This window comes from Populus trichocarpa, chromosome 16 (assembly GCF_000002775.5).
Source record: "Populus trichocarpa isolate Nisqually-1 chromosome 16, P.trichocarpa_v4.1, whole genome shotgun sequence".
Lineage (NCBI taxonomy): Eukaryota > Viridiplantae > Streptophyta > Magnoliopsida > Malpighiales > Salicaceae > Populus > Populus trichocarpa.
Genome location: NC_037300.2, coordinates 1491849 through 1519553, shown reverse-complemented (window position 1 = coordinate 1519553; position 27705 = coordinate 1491849). Strand labels below are relative to the sequence as shown.

The following is a 27705-nucleotide window of genomic DNA, read 5'->3' as shown; positions in this document are numbered from 1 at the left end:
ATCCAAAACGTACAAACCATATTAAATTTTAGTAAAAAATTTTTTTTTTAATTTTTTAGGAACGCAGCCGCAGCCGCGTTCCTAAACGTTCCCCTAATATTAACTCCTCTTATCAGATAGAATAATTTGACACAAAAATACCTCATTTTAATAGCCTAAATTGATACTATCAATAAATTTCTCTTTTATCGCTCTCTCAACCAGAGTTCAAAAAATAACAAAAATAAACTTCTGTACAAAATAAAATTGGATAATTTACAGGGATCGAAATTGTATAATTTACATGATTGTTTAAATTAAAGGACCAAAGTAAATGTTTTCGAAACTTATTGTACATCACTCATATTTGCCGCATTTTGTTATTTTGGTCCCCCCCTTCCAATCTCACCCATTCATAAGAACTACAAGACCTATCGAAATAAAAGCCTTAGCTTCGCAGACGTGCATGAAGAGCGCAACTCATTCAAGAGGCTCGTGTGTTTCTTCTGCTTGATTGCTGGTTGGGTTCAATGTCATGAATCCATTTCCTTCTAAAACACCATCGCATGATGGAAATGAAAAACCCTAGAAACTGCTTCATGTGGGATGCTTGACGTTCTTTCATCATCCAATCTAACTTCAGAGCCACTGGCCTCATTTAGTTCTCTGACCCAAACTTCCCACATCTTTAAACATTTCCTCTGCAAGGTACGCAAGACCTTATTTATCAAAAGTACTCGTTCTGAAGTCTCTTTCATGCCTCCTGGGAGAACAAATTCCAATACATAATCATCCTTGCAAGAGTGGGTACTTGTTAGCCTTATAGCAAAAGCAGCATGAAAGTTTCTGATCCACCGGATAATTCCGTAACTGTCATCAGGGAATTCAGGTGGATCAAGCACGGAAGTGCCATACGTAATCATTTTTGGTTGTAATTTTATTATCATGGGCTAATATAAGATAGATAACACTTTAATGGAATTTATTCTTAAAAGTTGACCTAAAAACCTCTATATATATATTCAATACTGAATTTTAATCGAAGTGATACTAAAATCATTTCAGAAAAATATTTTTCAAGGCACATTAGACATTTCTTTTCATTAAAAACAAATAACAATGCAATTTATTATTTTAGATATGATGTATAGAGTAATGTATATTTTTCTTATTACATAACCAACTCAATTAACCAGAAATTATCAAAAACCAATTAAAGTATTTAGTTATTATAAAACTAGGTGGCAAGTTTTTTTTTTTATCCTTTTCTCACTCGCTAGCTCATCACGATGTCCACTTGTGACAAAATCATTAGATCAACATGTGAATCAACTATTTTTTATCAAAACAAAAAGAAAATTTATTTACAAAATATGGACCCAATTGGTTTTGAATTGGATGTGACCATGTCAAATGAATTTAATAGGCTAATGTCTTGTTCAGTTTAACTAAAAACAAACCTAGGTTTGCTTTTGTATCCTAGACAATCTGCCAAGTTAAATTAGATTTAACAATTATAATAGCAGCATGAAAGGATTAAGGTATGTTTAGAAAGTAAATCAGGGATAGAATCCTAGGAGAAGCTGGTCATGAGGTTCTATCCCAAAGTAAATCTAAGTAAATGTAAACTCCATGCTTTAAAGCAAAATGTCAAATTCTGTGATGAATGGCATGCTTTTTCTAAATCAAAATGCTAAATTCGTAAGTCAATGTTTGTCTTTTTGTTGATTAGAGAAATTTCCTCAAGCTCCACATCCATAAATATGCATTGAACTCTAAAATTCAATTGAAGGGAAACCTGAAAAAAAGCTATGACTGGAATTGGGAATTTTCACCAAGTTTTTAATCAGTGGTCCCATGATTCAAATAATTGCCAGCCTCTTAGTTCAACATGATAAACACTCAAATCCAACACCGGTGCAATACTATTGAAAGGCTAGCCACCAGAATTTCAATGAAATTCATGTAAAATGGGGAAGAAAGTTATGCATAAGATCACACATGATCCCCTGCCTCAAACATTGGGGTATGATTGTTGCTGGTTAAATCTCACCTTGGGTAATCAGGGCATGTCAGGGTCATCCTTAATTGAGGCAGTCCTTAAAATGGTAGGAACATGACAACACGACCACACTGAAGTTTTTTATTGGACAAAGCACAGCCAAAACAGTAGATGGTAACAAATGACAACAAAATAGAAGATGCTGACAAACAAAAAAAGAAAAAAGAACAAGGAAAAATCAAAACAGTAACAACATTATAAAAGCAATTGAAAAGGGAGAAAAGAACCAAAAAGATATGTAACGAAAGGTAGATAAATGAATGAAACAGCAAACCATAAAACAAAAACATCTTGTAAACAAAACACCCATAGCAGAATAAGAAAATGAACAGAACCTTAAAAGATGAAAGAAACCCAGGGCAATGCTTACCAAGATGCAGAGAGCAGAAGGGTCTGAAGTTTAAAAGATGACCAAAGGCCCCTGCATGAACAACAAATAAAATCAGCCTCAAAAGACAAATGGCAAACCAATTAAACAATCAACCATGACTGAACTCACAGTGCAACTGACAAAGGCCAAAGCTTGAAAGAAAAGAGAACATGAACCTTGCAAAAAAGTTTTCTGAACAGACCAAGCACTTTAACCTTAGTCTAGGAAGACCCTTCGTGGTCTTTAAGTGGCCTTTAAGTTCAGAATGTGCACAAAGACCACCAAAGCAAAACACAAATCCACAGCAAAACCATCTAACAATCATGCATCGAGATCTTTCATTTTATCCAAACCTCCCCTACCATGCACGTTTCCCGGAAGCCACCCTCCCCGGACGAGAAACCCTAACATATTTGGACACAGACAGTAACAGAACCCCCCTCAACAGCAAAGCAGTAATAAAAACAAAAGCACCAGCGACAAATAACCTTAAAAGCAACAGACCACAGACAACCAAAACAGAAGCCAACAGCACGAATATAAAAACTAATCCCTGCTGCAAAAACATATCAACATGGAATGCCGCCCAAGACAAATATCATAAAGCAATAAGAGATTTTCAAAACTTGTCATAGCAGCATCTCAACAAAAGAACCAGCATGGCAGACCACAAAACTGGAACTCTGCCAGCTCAAGCCCAATGAGCAGAAGCTAAACCTGATAAGCCATCAAGAGGAAAAGAAAAAACAAAGCAGTTAAAATGACGATAAAAAAGACTAAAACTGAAACCAACCAAACTGAAAAAAAGGAATAGAAGGCTGAAAGAACCAATAAGAAGGCAAAACAATGCCACAGCACCCAACAAACCAAAAAGAAAGAAAGGGAAAGACCTGAAAACGAAGATGCAACTGATGAAGGACGCCAAATCCAAACTACTCTACCTACTCCCCACCAGAAGAAAAGACATCAAACAGTAGCATGCCATTCCCCCAAATACACAAAGAAACAGGACCTGAAGTGACATAACTCAAGCAAAACCAACCACAATTTTAAAAAATATGCCAAACCAGAACAACACACAAAGAAACGAACCCACACACAACCCAACAACATCAAAAGGGAAAGCAGAGGCCAAGAAACCAAAAATTCACAAACCAAACGCAGACAATGCAGAGGCAAAGAAACTAAAAATCGACAAATCAAACGCTCATACCCAAATCAACATCCAATCCATAGAGCAATAACCCCCCTGTCGCACACTCTGCAGGCAGATTGAAACAGAGAAGGGAGGTGAGACACCCCCAAAACAAACCATGACAAAAGAAAGAAATCCAATCCCCTAGAAAACGAAGAGGCACGAACACAAAGCCTGCATGCCCACAGGAAGCCCTGGCCCACAGCAGGAAAAAGTGGTTGACGCTCCCCTGCCTCACCCTGCCCCTAACAAAGAAAGCAACCAAAAACCAAGACAGCACCCGCCCAACAACACCCAGCAATGAATTCACCAAGGGCAAAACCGGTATCACACTGCCACAATCCACAGTCAAAATGTCTCAGCATCCACAGTAAAAGAGCAACATGTTTTATATTCTTTGGTAATATATATTACAAGGTGAAATTTGCCTCTTAAATTAACATAAATAGCAAGCAAAAACACCAGCCACAAATAACATTATTTTGATTGTTTCGTATATTTACAAATCATGTATTAATTTATTTTTCTAATTTGATGATCTAGAGAAAGAATCAATCTGTGGCATGCTGATATTGTTCCATTCTGTTAGCAAATCAGATGAAGTTAAAGAATATGGAGAGAGTACAACATCAATGTCTTTGTCAGCATTCTCGAGCATAGTTTGGGCTGGCACCACCTGCATACCGTGAAGAAGCCAAAGCAGTATGCAGATTTGCCACATAAACTGGAATTGAAAGGTTCTGAGGTCATTGAAGATTCAGATATGGGTCTTGAAGACTATATTAAAGTGAAAGATAAAATATTTCGTAATTTCAAGCACAACCCAGATTCAATTATAGGTTACAGCAGCAAAATAAACAAACTTTATAGTAACTGCCTTTAAGACTAAATCCAAGAGAAAGATAAAATATTTAGTAATTTTCAGCAAAACCTACATTGAATCGGTGGTTATAACAGAGAAAAGACCAGTCTTCATCTAAATAATTTAGAAAGCACGAGCATCCAAGAACTGGTTGAACCTAGGAGGCAAGTGATAAGTGTTTGATGAAACGGCCAAGTGAGCATGAAGTGAAACCAAATAAGCTTATACAAAAAAGCGCTCAAAAACAGAAATCGTAAAATGCATCTTCGATAAAGCCCATAATAGCAAAAACTGCAAACATGAGACTAGTTTAGAGAAGTGGGTACCTGGGGTTGCAATGAAGGCCAAAGTTGGAGATGAAAGTGGGGGAAGTGAAGAGAGAGAGAGGTGAGAGGATTGGAGAGAAGGAGGGACATTTTCGTTTTGATTGAAAGGAAATCTGCAATCTTTATGGTTTGCGGGGTTTCCCGGTCTACGTTGCCTGTGGCATTTCTGGGTGGTTCTTTTGGACAAGGAAAGTGAGCTCTACCTTGGTTTGTTCTCTCCCAGAGAAAAAGACTGAAAGGAAATCCTTCATTCAAGTTCCGAAACGTTTTCAAATGGTCCTTTGTTTTTCTCTTTACAATTTGGCTAAATTGTTAAAATTATCCGGGATTTTAGATCAAATTGTACTTTAATTATTATATTTTTTAAAATTTCATTACCTAAATTCTTTCTGAAAATAAATAATTTTTTTTATTAATTTCGATCACATGTAATAATTTAGAAACATAATAATAGGAATCGGAAAAATTCGTAATTTGAAAAAAAAAATAACAACAAAAACATAGATAAAGAAAAAATTGGTGAAGTGACGGATAATGCTAGCTAAATTTGCTTCTCACATGTTAATTGTTTGGCTAGTCATACAATGTTTTTAATTGGGTTTTTTACTGGGACAAAATTACCATTACCTCAATTATCTTCCTCGATATGTTGGCCGCTCTCTAACTTATACTTATGAGACGTAATTATTTTGTTTGTTTTGATTTATTAGGATTAAAAATAATTTTTTAAATAAAAAATATTATTTTATTGTATTTTTATATATCTATTTAAAAAAATAATTATTACTATACTCTCAAATATATTTTTAATATATATCTAATCAAAGTAGATCAAACTTAGATTAACTGAAAATAACATTATTTTAATTTAAAAAAAATTAAAAACAATGTTTTTTTTTTTTTAAATCAAACAAATCTCATTTACATCTTTACTAGATCAACTCAAACCTTGATCAATTTAATAAGTTAATTGTTTTTAAAAATATTTTTTATTTAAAAATATATTAACATAATATTTTTTTATTTTTTAAAATTTATTTTTAATATCACCACGTCAAAATAATTTAAAAATAAAAAAATTAATTTGAAATAAAAAAATAAAAAATATATTTTTAAAGCTCAAAAATAGACATGCACTTTGTATTATGATAAATGATGTTTTTTTAAATAATTTTTTAATTGAATCATATAAAAATATTTTTAAAAAAAATTTCTTTTATTTTTCACATAGAATATTAAAACCATTAAATAACAAAAAAAAAAAACATCAATTTCTTGCTTTGTTTTAAGCCAAAACGGACTCACACGTAGTTTCAAATTATTTCTTACATCTATAAAATTTAGCAAATAATAAGTCTTCGTCACTTTCAGGTTCTTATGTCCAGTACTATTCTTCTACAGCATCCAAATCAGATATGCTCAGCCTGGTTGACCCTGCGGCATAGAAAAATAATGTACCTTGTTACTTGCTATTTGTTTTCATTTGAGAATTACTTTCCAGCCTAGTTTTAATGTTCATGCAGACTGCAGATTATATGCGCATCTTGATTTTTCACTCTGCAGACAAATCTTGTTCTTGGAAATAAAAGAGAAGGCCAGTGTTTACCTGGGAAAAACTTATTTCACACTACTAGCAAGTAGCAACTACCAGTGAGGATCCAAACTTGGATCAATTGCTGAAGAAAAAAGAAGAAGAAGAAATAAATAAACAGATAGCAGAGATATAAAAGCATCACACTTCAATCGAGCAAAAAGAAAAGGAAAACTTACTTCCAGGTAGGGTTGTCCAACCAATCCTTTCCACATATCAAAGCCTCGGCTATCTCAGGACGAACACCGTCATGGACTGATGCCATCTTCATAACCTCTGATGACTTGGAAATGACAGTTGATACTGGAATTGCTAAGAAATCACGAGCCATTTTTCCCAGTATTGGAAAATTTCGAGCATTGTCTTGCCACCAAGCTAATACGTTACCATCCTTATCCAAGTTCTCCGGAGGCAGTTGTAGATACTGATCAAGCTCATTCCATTGTGAGTGCACCATGTTGCGTTCATACTTACCCTTGCGCCACTCTTTGAAACTAATATCAGATGATGTACAACGACCCACGTCAGCCATGGCAGAAGAAGATGGTACCTGATTGCTGATGTCCTTTGCATATTTATGGTATGCACATGTAAGATCGCAACGGAATCTGGATAAGTGCAAGTCAGCATCACTGCCGTATATCTGCGGGTAGCCATACTCAATAATGTCCCATTTAAAGTACGGGTTAAGAACTACTGAAATTCCCAAAGCCAAGCTAGCTTCTCCCCAATACTCGTCAAATTTTCCCTTCATTCTATTTGCCATAGCGCGAACATATACATAATCACTCTGTTCCCACTTAAGCAAATTCTTACAAACATCACAAACATTAAGGAAATAATCCTCTCTGCTTGTTGGAAAATTGCATGTTGACTGGCAGAACTCCTTCAAGCACTCACATACGGCTGTTGCTTTGTTCCATTCTTCCGCAGATGGATTCACTTTGAAATCATCATCGAGTTGCTCTAGGTGATTAAAAGCTGTTCTAAATTCCAATGAACTCTCCAGCATAAGAAAGGTGGTGTCACATCTCGCGGGAACATCTAGAGTAGGAATTTCCTTGTCCTGAAAACTCCGATTCTTAATTGCCTCCTGGAACCTCTGCCTTCTAAGTGAGCTTCCGTTGACGTACTCTATACATTCTCTGATCTTATAAAGCACACTCCTTATCTCAGAAAATCCATCTTGAGCAAGGAGGCTGAGAATTTGGGCATAACTAGGAACACAGAAAAGATGTCCATGGATACGTGGGGCTTGATCAGAAACCTTACTTCTTAATTCTCCAATCATGTGATCCTTTGGAGGAGTTATATCCAGGAATATGAAGCGAACGTTCTTGTTGATGCTCCACTCTGTAAGCACACTTTTAAAGACTTCATGTACAGTGCCCAGGTCATAGTTGTACCGTAAGTTCCTGAAAGCAAGAATCTTCTTCTTCAGCTGCCATCCATCGTCAATGAAGTGCACGGTGAAGCAACAGTAGGTCATCATTTTGTCAGTAGATGACCACAATTCAAGTGTTAAACTCAAGAGACAAGAGAGCTTATCAAAAAAATTGATGAGTTTCTCCTTCTCTCGTCTGCAAATAGTAAGGACATCATCTGTAACCTCGTCTTTTGAATAAAGTTTAAACACTGGCTGCAAATTCTTCACAAAAATGTCAAAAAACTCATGTTGAACCATGTCCAAGGGATATCCATGCTTAATAATCATTGTTGCAATGTCTAGACGACTTCTTTCTTGATCTATGACAAAATTCCCTTGGATGACGCTAGTACTCAAGTCACCTGTCTCAACCAAGATTTGCTGCTCTTCTTCGTCCTGTCTGCTTCGCGAACATTTTTTTAAGTGTTTGTGCAAATTTGAAGTTCCTCTTTTGCTTTCTGCTCTATACTTCTTCTTACAATATTTACATGTGGCCCATTCTTCCCCGTTTTCTGCCGTATGCTTAACGAAGTTGTCCCACACAGCTGACATCTTTCTTTGTTTATTAGTAGTCTGGAGGCCACCATCTACACTAAGCGATGCATCCTCACCATTCAGAGCAGGTGCAGGTATAGCAGACTGTTCTTGGACGTCCTGTCAAGAGATAGGGAAGTAGGATATTGGCAACATGAAGGCCAATTCTAGTCAATAATATTGGCAGATGGTGTCTTCTTCAATAGTTGAACATACAAGCAAAACGGAGGCAAAATGGATTTTATTATATTCGAATTATCAAATGTAATTTATCTACTGAACAATAATTATTCCACCCCTTGCGCAATCTGCGGAAGGAAATCTGCCACATAGAAGGCTGTGATTGGACACATGATGGGTGTCCATCCAAAACAGAGGGTCTTTTCTGTCCATCTGACAAGGCAGATGATTTAGAGTTTCTGGGTCTTAATAACCTTGAACCCAATTCTGCTGTCTAGAATTTCTTGCAGCGAATCACATGTAGATTTTTTTTATTTAGTTCGATATTTAATTTTAAATTCATTAAAAGGTTTTTTTTTATTGTTTTTAGATGAAAATGAGTTAATTTGATGTTTTTGGATCTAAATAACCTAGAATCCAATCCTCTAGGTACCAGAGCTGGCTAGAATTTCTTATAGCAAACAACACGTGTGCTCTGTCTGAAATGTAAATTTTTTTTATTTTTTAAAAGTAAAATTTTGAAAAATAAATTATTTTTAGATATTTGATAGTGTCATAAAAAATAAATTGAAAAATATCTTTTTATGTTTAGCTAAATAATAAAAAAAAGCTGTAAAATAATTTATTAATATTTTATTTTATTTCAAATTTATTAAAATAATAAGAAACTAATCTTATAAATTAAAAAGTTAAATGAGAATAAAAATAAAAATGAGAATCCAATATAATAAATAAAAAATTTTAATTAAAAAAATTATAAGAGAAAAATAAATAATAATTATAAAAATTAAAATTAAAATTGATATAAAAATAAAATTAAATTAAATTTAAAAAAAAATTAAAAAAAAAATCAATTCAAAATGCTTAGCAATCAACTCATTCTTCAAGAAAAAAAAGACATGAATTCAGTATAGAAGAGCACCTGTTCAAGAGGCTCGCGTGTTTCTTCATGTGGGATGTTTGGCATTCTTTCATCATCCAATCTAACTTCAGAGCCACTCGCCTCATTTACTTCTCTGACACTAACTTCCCACAACTTTAAACATTTCCTCTGCAATGTACGCAAGACCTTATTTATCAAAAGTTCTGTTCTGTCTGTCATGTCTATAGGGAGAAGAAATTCCAGTACGTAATCATCCTTGCAAGGGTGGGTACTTGTTAGCCTTATAGCAAAAGCAGCATGATGGATTCTGATGTACCGGCTAATTCCCTCACTCGTATCAGGGAATTCAGCTGGATCAAGCAGGGAAATGTCATGCTGGATATGAATATTAGATTGGAGTGCTTTTCCGGCAATACCTTGTCCTTCCTCGAGAGGATGTCGTGCATATTCATCCACAAATTCATCCATTAACCAATTATTTACATAGCAAGCGCTATCATCAATACATAGAATACGTTTTCCCTTTGAATTTGTATTACCATCTTGGCCATAGGAAATCCATGTCACAGCCAGTGGTAACCTATGTAGATCACATATATATTCCAATATGTCATTTAACTTTGCTGAAGCAGCTATTCGATTCATTGAAGAGCCCTGTGAGATCAACGACACCAATAATGGCACAAAGATAAAAAAGTAAATCACAAGCAGTGGATCCAACTCTTTTAGATTGATTTTTTTTGCCATTTATCAAAGCAGAATTATATTGTAAGTTTCTAATTTATGTCTAACGAATTTGAAGTTGTTGCAATCTCCCCATGCCATAAAGATAAAACTAGCAAATTTGTTAAGTCTCGGAAACAGAGAACGATACCTGTGTGGACCATAAGTTTCTATCTGCCATTATGCAAACTAGAGAATCATTTTCTTCATCATCCTCAGACTCAGAGGAGCTCGCCATCCCTTCTGAGTCATCAACTGTATCTTGCATTGTGTAAAGACCTGTCAACATGTTTTTCCAGTAGCCTAAAGTGAAAATACACAACGAATTTATTGATGGATAATTAGTATAACAAGAGAAGAGAAAGGAAAGGATGGAATTGGATTATTCACCGCCACTGAATTGAGGTGGATCAGTGACCTTCCAAACTGAGGCTACAGCTAGCGGAAAACAGTGCCGACGTAGCAGGATATTATGCTCTTCCTTCTCTTCGATTCCAAATTCTTCTAAAAAAGAAAGATCCTCCTCCAAATTGTCTACCTGTTGGGGAACTGGACAAAACCCGGCCCGAGATAGGCGATTTTGCCATTCAGCAAATGACTCAATCTGCTCGACCCGGTCAACGCCTTCACATTCCACCACATTCCCAATTTGTCGCCTGAAATACATCTCCCATAACACAGGGGTACTATATGTTTTCTCCAGTGACTCAAAAATAGTGAAGTAGTATTGGAATGATTGTTCGATCCGCTCCGAAAGATCAGGACTGTTAAGATTGGCTTCTTGCTCAACAATTACCATGATGTCCGCTCCCAAATCCTTCACTTTTGAAAGCACTTGCTCCATTGCCCCATCTTGTGCAAGCAATTTGTGGAGTGTAAAATTCCAATTCACAACCACAATCTCATCCTTCCTTTTCCTTCTGAGGTTGGAAATACAATTGACAATATCATCCGGACTATTGCATATCAATTGCCTCAATTCCAAATTTGTGCCCCCAAACTGCCGAGCCCATTCCCGGTTGTGACGGAGACAGTCAGTGTGTTTTGACAGTTTCGGTGCTATACTGGTTATCAGGACTGATTGTAGGCCACCATACTGCTCTTTGAGCTCTTTAATTAAGGAATTCCACAACCAAAAATCGAACATGATGGAGAAGTCAATAATGTGGAGTCGTTTATATCCCGAATTCAAGGCATCAGCAATGGCATGTTTACTGGTGATTGTAGCAAACTCGTAGAAAGGTTCATACATGTATTTGTCCGGTTGGCATAGAAAAGGTAGCGAGGGTAAAGTACATGGAGGACGAATTCCATAGGCTCGCCGGACAAGAGCCTCAGCAAAGTATTTGACAACTTTCCTCCTCCATATGCTCTCCTCTTTAGGAGCTAGAGATTGAATTACTGCCAAAAGTGAATCTGCAACATCCAAGCGACCACCTTCAATCGCCTTAGCACACTCCATCAATATGCAAGACAGGGGAGCGGCCATTGAAGGCGACAAGATTTGATGAAGGGAATCGAAGAGCAAATGACTCTTTCACTCTTCGTTTCTTATAGTGAACCCCGTTTGCTTCCAGCATACGTTCCTTCGTGGAACCTGCAGTTCACTTTGAAGATAGTGTCATTCAATTGGACCTCCATTCCATTCAGCTCTGTTCAATTTTTAAAAAAGGTCTGAATTAAAGTAGCTTTAGTGGACATGTGTTGCAATCTTGGAAGGGCATGTGTTGAGATGGCTTGTTTGGTTCTTAGAACTAAAAGGAAAAATCTTACAGAATCATGATGGAGGGACCCATTGATTAAGAATTGGTATTCCTTGCTTTTATATGCCCATGATCGGTGAATTAATTGTGAAGTAAAGAACTTTGAGTGTCAATTTCTTTTTAATTCTTAAAAACACTTAACTTCGCGATAACACATTTTTTACATTAGAAAAAACCTAGGAAAGGAGGCCGCAGCTAACTATCATCCAGTAACACTCTCCCACGTAGCTGAAGTTTATATTATTCGAATTAATGATATCTAGAACAAATCTAGAATTTAATTAATTAAACTCATAAAAACCCCAGTGATTATTCACAATATGAATTTAGTATCGAGCAACAATCTGCCAAATAGCAAGGTCATTCATCAATGTAAATAACCTCTTAATGAAATTTATTCTTAAAAGTTGGCGTAGAAATGATACTAAAACCATTTAAAAAAAATATTTTCTAAGATACATTAAATATTTTTTTTATTAGAAACAAATAATAATACAATTTATTCTAGGCATCATATACAGAATAATATCTATCTTTTTATTACATGATCAATCTCTCCAATCAGAAATTATTAAAAAATTAATTAAAGTATTTAGTTATCATAAAAAAAAAGTGTTTTTTTTTCATTGTCATCTCTTTTTCACTCGGTAGCTCACTACAATATCCACTTGCGACAAAATCATTGGATCAGAATCATCGAAATAATTTTTTTTTTATTTACAAAATATTAACCCAATTGGTTTTGAATTGGATGTGACGAGGCAACCAAAGTTTCTAAAAAACAAGCCATGTTTAACATGCTAATATCCTGTTCAATTTAACAAAAAAACAGCCTAGGTTTGCTTTTGAATCCTATAATAGTAGCCTGGAAGGATTAAGGTGTGATCAGAAATAGAAAACAACTTCTTTCTTTTTAGTTTTCTTTGGAAAATGAAAATTTTTAAAAACCATGCTCATTTTGGTTAACAAAAATGTATTTTTCCAAAAATAAATCAAGAATACAAGTAGTTTTTATAAAAAAAGCAAAAGAAAAATCATAATTTATAATTACTATCTTCATATTTTATATTTTTGTATTCATACTTTTCATATTCATACTTTTCATTTCAGAGAAGATATCTAAAGCCTATTTGACTAGTCTATCCTTGCAAAGGCTATCAATAAGCGTACTGTATGTGACACCATTCGGTTGGCAACCTGCATTGTCCATTTTCTTGAGCAATCCAACAGCAGCAGGGGTTTTACCAATCTTACACAAACCTTTTATAATCGTGGTATAGGTATGTAGATTAGGTTGATAGCCTCTTTCCACCATCTCATCAAAAAATTCCACAGCACGAACAATTTTACCCTTAATACAAAGCCCGTTAATTAAAGTAGAAAAAACCATGACACTGGGTTCAAAACCAAGCTTAATGATTTTCCCCAAGACAGAGAACCCAAAATCCACACGTTGCAAGCGACAGAAGCAATTAATCAAAATGCTAAAATGACACACATCACGTTCGATCTGCAGCAATTCAATTTGTTTGGACAAATAAAGCACAGTCCCATAATGTTTGATTCTGACAAGAGCTGATAAAAAATCATTAAATTCGATAATACGAGGCAGGGGATGCATATGAACCATGTGATTAAAGCAACACAAGGCATCTTCAATGTTTGTAAAAGAACATCCTTTTGGTACTTTGGCCTACCACTTCTACTACTGGAAGTATCAATTCCAAATTTTTGTCCTCAACCTTCCGAGCCCATTTCCGGTTTGGACGGAGATAGGCAGAGTGTTTTGACGGTTTCGGTGCGATACTGGTTATTAGGACTGATTGTAGGCCACCATACTGCTCTTTGAGGTCATCAGTTAAATAAATCCACCACCAAAAATCGAACATGATGGAGAAGTCAATAATGTGGAGTCGTTTACTGGTGATTGTAGCAAACCCGTCATATATGTATTCGATTGGTTCGGATAGCAAAGGTAGCGAGGGGAAAGTACATGGAGGGCGAATTCCATAGGCTCGCCGGACAAGAGCCTCAGCACAGTATTTGACAACTTTCCTCGTCCATCTGCTCTCTTCTTTAGGAGCCAGAGATTGAATTTCTGCCAAAAGTGAATCTGCAACATCCTAGTCACCACCTTCAATCGCCTTAGCACACCCCACCAATCCGTGAAAAAGAAGAGAGGCCATCGAAAGCAACAAGATTTGATCAAGGGAATCCGTGAAAAATGTTATCATGTAATAATTTCCAAAAAAAATAAAATTACCCACTTATGGCCATGCAAAGAAACAGCATACAACAATTGTCTCACAGGGATAACTCACCAGATTGATGTTGGTTTTCCTCCTTGAAAAAGCTGTCATAATTCTATCACTCATGCCAAGCCCTGCTACCATCTTCAAAATAATTACAAGGAATTCAACTCTCAATTCCAGAAGCATCAAGCATTGGATATTTTAGTATATATCACTGCAAGCATGTCAATACCTCAGCTTCAGACATAATTATAACAAAAATTTGTTAAAACGATCATAAATGGCCATCCTATAGCCCCTTGTTCACATGATCTCAGTCATCATCCTGAATTTGCAATTAGGGTTTAGCAGATAACTAGTGGTGGCTAGCATGAATAGGCGAATGCCAGTCCCAAACAGTAACAACTACATGAAACAAAAGTAAGCGAATATAGTTAAAATTGTGACAGGATCGAACTAAGAAAGTGGTGTAATATTCACACCACCAGCTAGCAGCACTGAGTACAGCAACTTCTTCAAACCAGGATTGTCATCTGTAGACAACAGACCTGCCGCCAAGGTTCTGGTCTGGGCATCTACAGAGAATCCTCTAAAAAACATTTTAGAAGTAATCCTCAAAATAATAATAAGATCACTTTGAAGTTTTTTTAAAAAAATATGAACATTTATTTAGGTTTTTTGACATAAATTTTGGTCGTAATCTTATTATTTATAAATCAACATAGGATAAGTAATTCACTGGTAGAATTTATTCTTAGAAGTTTACATAAAAACAATAATAAAATCATTTCAAAAATATATTTTTAATACATAAATTTTAATAATGATTTTGTTATCCATTAATCAATATAGGATAAATATCCATTTGATGGGATTAATCCTTAGAAAATTAAACTAAAAGTGGAAATAAAATTATAAAAAATATATATTTTCAATACTGAATTTTTATCGTGATTTTATTCACGAACTAACAAAGAATAGATAACTTTCAATGGGATTTATTTTTAGAAGTTGATAAAAAAAAAATATTAAAAATATTTTTTTTTTCTTATTTTTATTATTAATGGGTCAATATAAGATAGATAAACTCTTAATGAGGTTTACCCTTGAAAGTTAACCTATAAGTGATAATAAAATTATTAAAACTATATATTTTAAATACTGAATTTTTGTCGTGATTTTTATCACGGATTAACAAAAAATAGATAACTTTCAATGGGATTTATCCTTAGAAGTTGATAAAAAAAATAGTAAAATTATTAAAAAATATATTTTTTTCTCATTTTTATTATTAATGGGTCAATATAAGATAGATAAACTCTTAATGAGGTTTACCCTTGAAAGTTAACCTAAAAGTGATAATAAAATTATTAAAAATACATATTTTCAACACTAAATTTTTATTATAATTTTATTAGTCATGGACCATCATCATAGGATAGATAACCCAATGGATTTAACCTTAAAAGTTGACTTACCTAAAAGTGATAATGAAATTATTATTATTATTATTATTATTATTATATATTCAATACTGGATTTTCATTATAATTTTATTATTTATGGATTAATATAGGATAAATAACCTCTTAATGAGATTTATCCTTAGAAGTTGACCTAAAAATGATAATAAAAAATTTATATTTTTAATACTAAATTTTGGTTGTGATTTTGTTTTCAAATGATCAATATGGAATAGCTAGCACCTTAATAGGATTTATCATTATAAGTTGACCTAAAGATGATTATATATATGTTCAATACATAATTTTAATCGTAATTTTATTATTCATTAATCAATATAAGAAATATAACCTCTGAATGAGATTTATTTTTAAAAGTTAACTTAAAAGTGATAATAAAATCATTTTAGAAAAATATTTTCCAAAGCACACAAGACATTTCTTTTCATTAAAAATAAATAATAATACAACTTATCTTTGATATGATATATAATATCTATTTTTCTTATTACATAACTAATTCTCTTAACATGAAAATATGAAAAACCAATTAAAGTATTTAGTTATTATAAAATTAGGTGATAATTTTTTTTTCTTTCATTTTTATCCCTTTTTCACTCGCTAGCTCGCCACGATGTCTACTTGTGACAAAGTTGATACGAATCAACTAATTTTTTTATTAAACCAACAATTTTTTTATTTACAAAATATTAACTCAATTGGTTTTGAATTGGATGTGAATGAGTCAACCAAAGTTACTAAAAAACAAGTCATGTCAAATGAATTTAACAGGTTAATGTGTTGTTGAGTTTAACTCAAAACCAACCTAGGTTAACTCTTGTATCCTAGTCAACCTCTTCAGATTAAATTTAATTAACAAGTATCAAATTAGATTTAACAACTTTAATAATAGCCTGAAAGGATTAAGGTGTGTTAAGAAATAGAAAACAACATTTTTTTAGTTTTCCTTTTTCAATGTAAAATTAAAAAACATGCTCATTTTTATTAACAAAAATATATTTTTCCAAAAATAAAAAATAAATCAAGAATACAGGTAGTTTTTATTAAAAAAAAGCAAAAGCAAAAGCAAAATCATAATTTATAATTATCATCTTAATATTTTATATTTATGATAATCTAATTATAGAATATTAATTTTATTTTATTCAAATTAAAAATTATCATTAAAGATTTATATTATTAACTTTAAAAAATCTTTATATTAGAATTATAATAAAAATTAAATTTATAGTAATCACTAAGTGTGTGTGTGTGTGTGTAATCTTTTACATTGTTAAAAAATGCTTGTGCAATGTATATAAAGGAGAAAATTATATTGTTCCTTTTTTTTCTTAAAGTAAAAAATAGAAAACAAAAACTTGTATTTAAAAACTGTGGAGTACCTCTAAAAAGTATTTTTCAAATTCAACACAAATTAAAAAAATTAAAAAACTACTTTTGAGAAATATTACATTCGAACAGAAAGTTCAAGTTTTCTTTTTTGTACTCCAATTTTCTAGAAAATTAAAATATTAATTGATTTTTAAACAGCCTCTTCCATCCATTGTCAACCTTAGAGGCAGGCCCTTCTTTCTGTTGAATATTAAACTCAATCTAGATGGTCAAGGAAGGCAACCACCAGCTGCCACCGACCAGCCGCCAGCCACCAGCTGCATGCCGCCTTCACACCACCGTCCACAGCCGCCTTCACACTTGAAGGTTGAATTATCTTGTTTTGAATTCGTGTATAAATAACAAGCTAAGCTTATGTTATTCTGTGTGGAGAGAGTAGAGAGAGACACTAGAGAGAAAGAGAGAGGGCGTGTATTGTATTAAGCTTTTGTGTTAATTAATTGTAAGCTTGTGTTTTTGTAATAAAACCTTGTGTTTTATCCCCTCCGAGTGTTTCAAAGCCACCACCAGTGGTTTCTCCCACCAACAATTGGTATCAGAGCCCCGTTCGTCAGAAAACAGAAGTGTTTTGGGAGATATCCGAATTTTCAAAGTTGTCAAAAACGAGTTTTGATCATTCCATCGTGTAGAGATCATCCATACAAACTCCCTGGCGCAAGAATCAGATTGATCGGAGACGGAGGTAGACCACACGTGCCACCTGAAGATTCTGCACTGTTTGCCCAGTCGCAGCCACGCGCTCCAGAGGTTGAAGACGAGTGACGTCCACGCGCGCCATATATTGAGCCGTTAAGCCGAGCCGAGCCGATCATCAAGCCAAGCCTCCAGCCGCGCCGAAGAATATTCCCAAGAATATTCCCTTTTCAAGCCTAGCCGCTAAGCCGAGCCGCTATTAGCCTAAGCCGAGCCGATAGAATATTCCGCAGAATATTCCCGGTTCAACCCAGCGAACCGCCCGACGCCCAGATTTGGTGTTGTGACCGGTTCACCCATTTTCGGACCTGATTGCTACACAGTCAGACCGGTTCCCGACTATTTCGACCATTCCGGATCGATCTACAGTGTCGGTTTTGCCAAATTCAACTCCCAGAAGGAGATATAGTCATTAAAAGAGCGAAATGACTACAGAAAGTACACAAACACTCATCCCGAAGCTGACCAAAGACAACTATGATAATTGGTGCATCAGATTGAAGGCATTCCTTGGTTCACAAGAGTGTTTGGAGATTGTACACTATGGTTATGATGAACCAGAGTCCAAAGAAGAAGAAGATGCTTTACAAGAGGCACAGAAGCAAGCCTTGAAAGTCAACAGAAAGAAGGACAACAAAGCAAAGACCATCATCTACCAAGGTCTTGATGAAGATACATTCGAGATCATAGCTTCCGCTGAAACATCACATGATATATGGGAGGCTCTCCAACAAAAATACAAAGGTGCTGACAGAATCAAGAAGATTCGTCTTCAATCTTTGCGAGGTGAATTTGAGTTATTGCAAATGAAGTCCTCGGAGTCTATTTCTGATTATCACACAAGAATTATGGTGATAGTCAATCAGATGAGGAGAAATGGAGAAGCCATCATCGATTCTCGAATTACTGAGAAAATTTTGAGATCCCTAGATCCAAAATTTGATTTTGTTGTTGTCGCTATTGAAGAGTCCAAGAAAGTGGACAAGTTGACAGTTGATGAGCTTATGAGTTCTTTGCAAGCTCATGAGCAGAAGATTGTAAAGAGAAATGGAGATAAGGCCATCGAGCATGCCTTACAAGCAAAGTTGTCGCTCAAAGAGAGATATGAGCAAGGGGAGACTTCAACAAGTGGATATACCACTCAAGCAGGAAGTCAACAATCCAGAGGAGGATTTCAGAAATTCCAAGGAAGAGGTTCTTGGAATACAAGCTTTAGAGGAAGAGGTGGTAGAAACACCACCAGAGGAGGTAGAGGACATCAAGCATTCACTCCTAGAGGAAGAGGAGGCGGTTACAATAACCGTGACAAGAGGAATATCCAATGTTATAGTTGCAATCAATTTGGGCACTATAGCACTGAATGCAGAAGGAAAGCTCCGTTGGAGATACGTGAGCAAGCCAACTATGCAGAGAAGGATGACATAGAAGCTGCATTTCTTGTCCAACAAGAACTTGGCGAGAAACAGGAAAATATATGGTATCTAGATACTGGAGCCAGCAATTACATGTGCGGCTACCGAGAGTTATTTAGTGATCTAGATGAGACCAAACAAGGTCTAGTTACTTTTGGAGATACCTCAAAGGTTCCGTTCAAAGGTAAAGGCAGCATCCCAATCAAGTTGAAGAACGGCGATTCCAGCTACATCGCCAATGTCTATTATGTCCCAGCCATAAAGCAGAACCTGATCAGCTTAGGTCAACTTGTGGAGAGAGTAGAGAGAGACACTAGAGAGAAAGAGAGAGGGCGTGTATTGTATTAAGCTTTTGTGTTAATTAATTGTAAGCTTGTGTTTTTGTAATAAAACCTTGTGTTTTATCCCCTCCGAGTGTTTCAAAGCCACCACCAGTGGTTTCTCCCACCAACACTTTCACCATTGGTAGGGTAACATCAAATATGGTACCTTATGGATGAAAGATTCTTCACACAACAGGTTTACAAGGTGAGATTAGCCAACGAAAATTAACATAAATACAGGCAAAGACACCAGCCAGCCACAGATAACATTATTTTGATTGTTTCCTATAATTACACATCATGTATTAATTTATTTTTCTAAATTGATGATCTAGAGAAAGAATCAGTTTGTGGCATCCTGATATTGTTTGATTCTGTTAACAAATCAAATGAAGTTAAAGAATATGGAGAGAGTATAACATCAATATCTTTGTCAGCATTCTCGAGCATAGTTTGGGCTGGCACCACCTGCATACCGTGAAGAAGCCAAAGCAGTTTGCAGATTTGCCACATAAACTGGAATTGAAAGGTTCTGAGGTCATTGAAAATTCAGATATAAGTCTTGAGACTAAAGTAATTTTAAGCACAGCCCAGATTCGATTATGGGTTACAGCAGCAAAATAAACAAACTATATAGTAACTAATATACAAAACACGAGCACACAATTCAGATATGAGCCTTGAAGACTAAATCCAAGAGAAAGATAAAATATTTAGGAATTCTCAGCAAAACCCACATTGAATCGGTGGTTATAACAGAGAAAAGACCAGTCTTCCTAGAAATAATATAGAAAGGACGAGCATCCAAGAACTGGTTGAACTTAGGAAGCACGTGATAAGTGTTTGATGAAACGGCCAAGCGAGCATGAAGTAAAACCAAAAAAGCTTATACAAAAAAGCGCTCAAGAACAGAAATTGTAAAATGCATCTTCGATAAAGCCCATATTAGCAAAAACTGCAAACATGAGACAAGTTTAGAAAAGTGGGTACCTGGGGTTGCAATGAAGGCCAAAGTTGGAGATGAAAGTGGGGGAAGTGAAGAGAGAGAGGTGAGAGGATTGGAGAGAAGGAGGGACATTTTCGTTTTGATTGAAAGGAAATCTGCAATCCTTTTTGGTTTTGGGGGTTTCCTAGTTTACGTTGCCTGTGGCATTTCTGTGTGGTTCTTTTGGACAAGGAAAGTGAGCTCTTCCTCGGTGTGCTCTCACCCAGAGAAAAAGACCTTCAAACAAGTTTCGAAACGTTTTCACATGGTCCTTTGCTTTTCTCTTTTCAATTTGGCTAAATTGTTAAAATTATCCAAATTGTACTTTAATTATTATTTTTCTAATTTCATTAACCAAACTGTTTTTGAAGATTTTTTTTTATTAATTTCAATCACAGGTAAGAATTTAGAAACATAATAGGAATCAGGAAAAATATGTAATTTGAAAAGAACAAAAAAAACAGAGACAAAAACATAAATAAAAAAAAATCTTGTTTTTTTACCAAAAAATAGTTTATGATATTTGAATAAGAAAACTAAAGTTTAGAGACTAGATTACTTTGACCAAGAATTTAAAATGATTTTGAATAATTTAAACCTTTAATTTCCACATCTTTCTTCTTCTATTATTCAAAATATAAATCTAATTTATGTTGTTAGTTTTGAATAATGTTATTTATATTCAAATGTATGTTCTAATGAATCTTTAAAATAATTTAGTGGCTATCATAAGACATTTGATATGGATTTTACGAGACTAATATTTTTATTTTATTTAGTAAGGGCTGAAAAATTAATTTACAATAATATAACGATCATTATTATAATTATTATTTTTACTTTGAATTCCATCGTGATTTTTTTTCTTAAAAAAAGAGACAGTACAAATACAATTAAAAAGATTAATGTAAATATAATTAACATAATCATAGGTGAAATAATGCAAACATAATTTTGCTGGTCTGAAATGAAGGGAATTGATGTATAATGCTACCTAATTACTTTCCTATTTGTTTTCATTTCAGAATTACTTTCCAGCCTAGTTTTAATGTTCACGCAGACTGCAGATTATATGCGCATTCTGATTTTTTCACTCTGCAGACAAAATCTTGTTCTTGGAAATAAAAGAGAAGGCCAGCAACCAGCAACTACCTGTGAGGATCCAAACATGAATCAATTGCTGAAGAAAAAAGAAGAAGAAATAAATAAACAGATAGCTCACACTTAAATATCGAGCAAAAAGAAAAAGAAAACTTACTTTCAGTTAGGGCTGTCCAACCAATCCTTTCCACATATCAAAGCCTCAGCTATCTCAGGTCGAACACGGTCAGGGACTGATGCCATCTTCATAACCTCTGATGACTTGGAAATGACAGTTGATGCTGGAATTGCTAAGAAATCACGAGCCATTTTTCCCAGTATTGGAAAATTTTGAGCATTGTCTCGCCACCAAGCTAATACGTTACCATCCTTATCCAAGTTCTCTGGTGGCGGCAGTTGTAGATACTGATCAAGCTCATTCCATTGTGAGCGCACCATGTTGCGTTCATACTTACCCTTGCGCCACTCTTTGAAACTAATATCAGATGATGTACAACGACTCACGTCAGCCATGGCAGAAGAAGATGGTCCCTGATTGCTGATATCCATTGCATATTTATGGTATGCACATGTAAGATCGTAACGGAATCTGGATAAGTGCAAGTCAGCATCACTGCCGTATATCTGCCGGTAGCCATACTCAATAAAGTCCAATTTATAGCTCGGGTCAAGAACTGCTGAGATTCCCAAAGCCAAGCTAGCTTCTCCCCAATACTGTCAAATTTTCCCTTCATTCTATTTGCCATAGCGCGAACATATACATAATCGCTCTGTTTCCAGCCATGCAAATTCTTATAAACATCACGAACACTGAGGAAATAATCATCTCTGCTTGTCGGAAAATTGCATGTTGACTTGTAGAACTCTTTCAAGCACTCAAATACGGCTGTTGCTTTGTTCCATTCTTCCGCAGAAGGATTCACTTTGAAATCATCATCCAATTGCTCTAGGTGATTAAAAGCTGTTATAAATTCCAATGAAATCTCCAGCATAAGAAAGGTGGTGTCCCATCTCGCGGGAACATCTAGAGTAGGCGTTTCCCTGTCCTGCAAACTCCCATTATTAATTGCCTCCTGGAACCTCTGCCTTCTAAGTGAGCTTCCGTTGACGTACTCTATACTTTCTCTTATCTTATAAAGCACACTCCTTATCTCAGAAAATCCATCTTGAGCAAGGAGAGTGAGAATTTGGGCATAACTAGGAACACAGAAAAGATGTCCATGGATACGTGGGGCTTGATCAGAAACCTTACTTCTTAATTCTTCAATCGTGTGATCCTTTGGAGGAGTTATATCCAGGAATATGAAGCGAACGTTCTTGTTGATGCTCCACTCTGTAAGCACACTTTTAAAGACTTCATGTACAGTCCCCACGTCATAGTTGTACCGTAAGTTCCTGAAAGCAAGAATCTTCTTCTTCAGCTGCCATCCATCGTCAATGAAGTGCACGGTGAAGCAACAGTAGGTCATCATTTTGTCAGTAGATGACCACAATTCAAGTGTTAAACTCAAGAGACAAGAGAGCTTATCAAAAAAATTGATGAGTTTCTCCTTCTCTTGTCTGCAAATAGCAAGGACATCAGCTTCAACTACGTCTTTTGAATAAAGTTGAAACACTGGCTGAAAATTCTTCACAAAAAACTCATGTTGAACCATAGTCAAGGGATATCCATGCTTAATCATCATTGTCGCAATGTCTACACGACTTCTTTCTTGATCTATGACAAAATTCCCTTGGATGACGCTAGTACTCAAGTCACCTGTCGCAACCAAAATTTGCTGCTCTGCTTCGTCCTGTCTGCTTGGCGAACAATTTTTTAAGTGCTTGTGCAAATTTGAAGTTCCTCTTTTTCTTTCTGCTCTATACTTCTTCTTACAATACTTGCATGTGGCCCATAGTTCCCCATTTTCTCCCCGATGCTTAACGAACCTGTCCCACACAGTTGATATCTTTCTTCGTTTATTAGTACTCTGGAGGCCACCATCTACACTGGGCAATGAATTCTCACCATTCAGAGCAGGTGCGGGTATAGCAGATTGTTCTTGGACGTCCTGTCAAGAGATAGGGAAGTAGGATATTGGCAACATGATAATTATTCCACCCCTTGCACAATCTGCGGAAGGAAATCTGCCACATAGAAGGCTGTGATTGGACACATGATGGGTGTCCATCCAAAACAGAGGGTCTTTTCTGTCCATCTGACAAGGCAGATGATTTAGAGTTTTTGGGTCTAAATAACCTAGAACCCAATTCTGCTGGCTAGAATATTTTGTAGCGAATCACAAGTAAATTTTTTATATTTGATTTGATTTTTAATTTTAAACTTATTAAAAGTTTTTTTTTAATGTTTTTAAATGAAAATGAGTTAATTTGAAGGGTTTTTGGATCTAAATAACCTAGAATCCAATTCTCTAGGTACCACAGCTTGCTAGAATTTCTTATTGTATGTAATTGTTTTTTAGAAAATGAATTTTTAAAAATTAAATTATTTTTTAGAGTTTCATGGTGTCATAAAATATAAATTGAAAAATATTTTTTGATATTTGACTATGTTATAAAAAAAACTGGAAAATAACTTATTAATATTTATTTTATTTCAAGTTTATTAGAATAATGAGGAATTAATTTTACAAATTAAAAAGTTGAATGAGAATGAAGATTAAATATGATAAATAAAAAATTTTAATTAAAAAAATTAGAAAAGAAAAATAAATAATAATTATAAAAATAAGGATCAAAATTGATATAAAAATAAAATTAAATTAAATTTTAAAAAAAATTTAAAAAAATTCAATTCAAAATGCTTAGCAATCAACTCATTCTTGAAGAAAAAAATGACATGAATTCAGTATAGAAGAGCACCTGTTCAAGAGGCTCGCGTGTTTCTTCATGTGGGATGTTTGGCATTCTTTCATCATCCAATCTAACTTCAGAGCCACTCGCTTCATTTACTTCTCTGACACTAACTTCCCACATCTTTAAACATTTCCTCTGTAATGTACGCAATACCTTATTTATCAAAAGTTCTAGTTCTGAAGTCTCTTCCATGAATCTAGGGAGAAGAAATTCCAATACGTAATCATCCTTGCAAGGGTGGGTACTTGTTAGCCTTATAGCAAAAGCAGCTTTATAGCCCAGCAAGATACTTAGGTACCTCGCATAAGGGAATTCAGCTGGATCAAGCAGGGAAATGTTATGCTGGATATGAATATTAGATTGAAGTGCTTTTCCGGCGATACCTTTTCCTTCCTCGAGACGATATCGTGCATAGATATACACAAATTCTTTAATTGACCAATCTCTTACATAGCGAGCGCTATCATCAATACATAGAATACGTTTTCCCTTTGAATTTGTATTACCATCTTGTCAATAAGGAATCCATGTCACAGCCAGTGGTAACTCATGTCGATGACATGTATATTCCAATATGTCAAATAACTTAGCTGAAGCAGCTATTCGATTCATTGAAGAGCCCTGTGAGATCAACGACACCAATAATGGCATAAAGTTCAAAAAAAAAAGTATATCACAAGCAGTGGATCAAACTCTTTTAGATTTTTTATTTTTATTTTTATTTTTTTTGCCATTTATCAAAGCAAGAATTATATTGTAAGTTTCTAATTTATGTCTAACGAATTTGAAATTGTTTCAATCTCCCCATGCCATAAAGATAAAACTAGGCAATCTGTTAAATCTCGGAAACAAAGAACGATACCTGCGTGGACCCTAAGTTTCTATCTGCCATTATGGAAACTAGAGAATCATTTTCTTCATCATCCTCAGACTCAGTGGAGCTCGCCATCCCTTCTGAGTCATCAACTGTATCCATCCCTTCTAAGTCATCAACTGTATCTTGCATTGTGTAAAGACCTGCCAACATGTAATTTCCAGTAGCCTAAAGTGAAAATACACACAACGAATTTATTGATGGATAATTAGTATAACAAGAGAAGAGAAAGGAAAGGATGGAATTGGATTATTCACCGCCACTGAATTGAGGTGGATCAGTGACCTTCCAAACTGAGGCTACAGCTAGCGGACAACCGTGCCAACCGTGACCTTTCACTATTTCAAAGGAGTTCTTTATTAATTTGTTCACCCCCCCTCTCCGCGGGGAAAGAGAGTGGGAAGGCATTAAAAATTTCAGACCCTTGATCACTGAATAGCACATTCACAAATAACTTAAGATTGCTGGAACAAGTATTACAAACCTGTTCCTTTTTAGACCAATGAGGAATCCGGTGTCAGCAAGTGCAGCTAAAAGACTTCCTGTGCCCACATCATTTCCAGTCACAGCATAGTCACTCACAGAAGCCTCAAAAATAGTAAATCCCATGAATATTTGTCACATATTTTAGTCAGTATGTTGTCGAAAGGCATATGACACACCTTTGGACAAGTGCGGGATGTGCGATCAAACTTATGAGTCATAGAAAACAGGTTGCTGGCAGATGTAAAAACCTAGTTCAAAGAGTAAAAGAGGATTAGCATTGTGTTTTCCAACTGATGAAAATACACATAAGTACAATACTGCAAAACAGAAAGAAAACAAAGCTATTGTGACAGGATGTTTACATGAAAATCATAGTAACAGCTGGGTGATCCAAAGAATGAGAAGACCCATCACAGTTTGAGATTATCTTGATGTCAAGATAGGCACTTCTTTTGGCATCATAGAACTTGAGATAATTTCCTGGTAGAAAAAAGCACATTAATTTGAGTTCTGAAACTGGTCTATCTTCCAGAATCTGGAGTGAAGAGTAACATTTGCAGACCTTCAGACAAATTTTTATGAAGAAAATCTTTGTCAAATTTAACTTAATATAGAATTGAGATCAGGTGACTATATCATAGCAACTCATTTTTGAAATCTCAATTATGGATCATTTGACAAACACATCTTAGTTTCAAACTTGTAAAACCCAACTACCACAAGGTCTCTTGGAAGAAAAAAGCAAAGATGAGTAATGCTGCATGAAAAACAATGTCATATCACCTCAATAACCTAGCATCTAAATAGAGGGTAAGTAGTTCAAATTAGAAGTACATGCTACTTTCTATGGACTCAATACCGATTCTTTCATCTAATGTAATAAACAGATTTGTATAGGCATGTCGGAGTTCGTGTTCCATGCAAGACTAATTTGCATCTTCTTCTCTCATTTCTCCTTTTCTACAAAATGGATCTTATCCTGCCTGCAGTAAGAAGTGTGTAAAATAATTATCCATAATACACAGGATTGATTTCTCAATTTGAAGAATAAAAAGAGAAAAGCAAAGTAGATAAGAACATAAAGTATGATTCTGGAAAGTTCTAAGCGCATCATGTTTATCCTCCACGTATGGTCATGCAAAGAAACATCATACAGCAATTGTTTCACGGGAATAATTCACCAGATTGATGTTAGTTTTCCTGCATGAAAATGTTCAAATCATTTTATCACTCTGCTGCCTACTCTCAATAATTACAAGGAATTCAACTCTCAATTTCATAAGCATCAAGCATTTAGCATTGAATGTTTTAGTATTACTGCCAGCATATCAATACCTCAGCTTCAACATAATTATAACAACAATTTGCTAAAACAATCATAAATGGCCAGCCTATATCCCTTTGTACACATGACCTCAATCATCCTATGCAAATCAAAATTCTTATTTCAAATCCCACCTGCCTAGATGTTAATCACAAGAAGTTTAATTCCCACTGTACAACATAAAACTTCAAGATACAGGGTTATTTTCTTGAAAACATAACATGCATATATTCAACAAAGAAAGAGACATACAATCCTATCCACAAACAAAAGAAACTATCGTGGGAAAAAAAGAAGATATCATACATATACATGTATTGAAAGTTATTTAATATGAAAATTCAAATATGTTTAATCACTTAGAGAAAAATTAAATTGCTTTCATTGCTTAACTCTGATCAACCACAAATTTATATAAACACTTGTACCTAATTGATCTCAAACATCTGATGTGAATTCTAGAATACTGAACACTAAGATCTAAAGTTCTTTTCCAGGTAACATACCATTAATATATCACCCAAATCCACAAACAGATCAAAAGATCAAACAAACAAGCATAAACAAAACAAAACTCAATGGCATCACACCCATATTCTTTTGTTTTTATTTGTAAAAGTGGGAGTAGC

At 34.8% G+C, this 27705-nt stretch overlaps 3 protein-coding genes across 19 annotated transcripts in view; all 3 read right to left on the bottom strand.

The window, feature by feature from the left end:
• Positions 1-215: 215 nt before the first annotated feature.
• Positions 216-5218, bottom strand: LOC112324562 (uncharacterized). 17 transcript variants are annotated; one of them, XR_008057663.1, is made up of 6 exons: positions 4795-5205; positions 3774-3938; positions 3625-3672; positions 2412-2462; positions 2033-2183; positions 216-849 (listed from the first exon to the last, which is right to left on the bottom strand). XR_008057663.1 is itself a non-coding variant. In XM_024588168.2 (6 exons), the coding sequence occupies exons 2-5, from the start codon at positions 4580-4582 to the stop codon at positions 2080-2082; spliced, it is 510 nt and encodes a 169-aa protein (XP_024443936.1). In that variant the 5' UTR covers positions 4583-4625; positions 4795-5218; the 3' UTR covers positions 216-849; positions 2033-2079. The 17 variants fall into 17 exon arrangements, 3 of the variants coding, with proteins under 3 accessions (XP_024443936.1, XP_024443937.1, XP_024443934.1); XR_008057662.1 differs by adding an exon at positions 2541-3128 and having other exon boundaries at positions 3302-3938; positions 4795-5197; XR_002978522.2 differs by lacking the exon at positions 2033-2183 and adding an exon at positions 3302-3423 and having other exon boundaries at positions 2412-3128; positions 4795-5186.
• Positions 5219-6049: 831 nt separating this feature from the next.
• LOC7458891 (zinc finger BED domain-containing protein RICESLEEPER 1) overlaps positions 6050-27705 on the bottom strand; it is a 73926-nt gene continuing 52270 nt past the window's right edge. Inside the window, exons 7-8 of the mRNA XM_052448181.1 lie at positions 6565-6659; positions 6050-6228 (exon numbers count right to left, since the gene is read on the bottom strand). Of these exons, the coding sequence (XP_052304141.1) occupies positions 6204-6228; positions 6565-6659 (120 nt within the window). The 3' untranslated portion in view covers positions 6050-6203. The remainder of the gene's footprint in view (positions 6229-6564; positions 6660-27705) is intronic.
• The window catches only part of LOC18108977 (DELLA protein GAIP), a 56722-nt gene continuing 38465 nt past the window's right edge, over positions 9449-27705 (bottom strand). Inside the window, exon 6 of the transcript XR_008057659.1 lies at positions 9449-9594. The gene's annotated coding sequence lies outside the window, so the exon portion shown is untranslated. The remainder of the gene's footprint in view (positions 9595-27705) is intronic.

Coding starts and splice junctions, on each gene's coding strand:
- LOC112324562 (XM_024588166.2), bottom strand. CDS start 4,582: ATGAAGACTGGTCTTTTCTCTGTTATAACCACCGATTCAAT. Junction 2,463..3,624: donor TGGATTGGATGTTGATTTGG/GTATGAGCGTTT, acceptor TTGTTCATGCAG/GGGCCTTTGGTCATCTTTTA. Junction 743..2,411: donor CTTCTGCTCTCTGCATCTTG/GTAAGCATTGCC, acceptor TTGTTCTCCCAG/GAGGCATGAAAGAGACTTCA.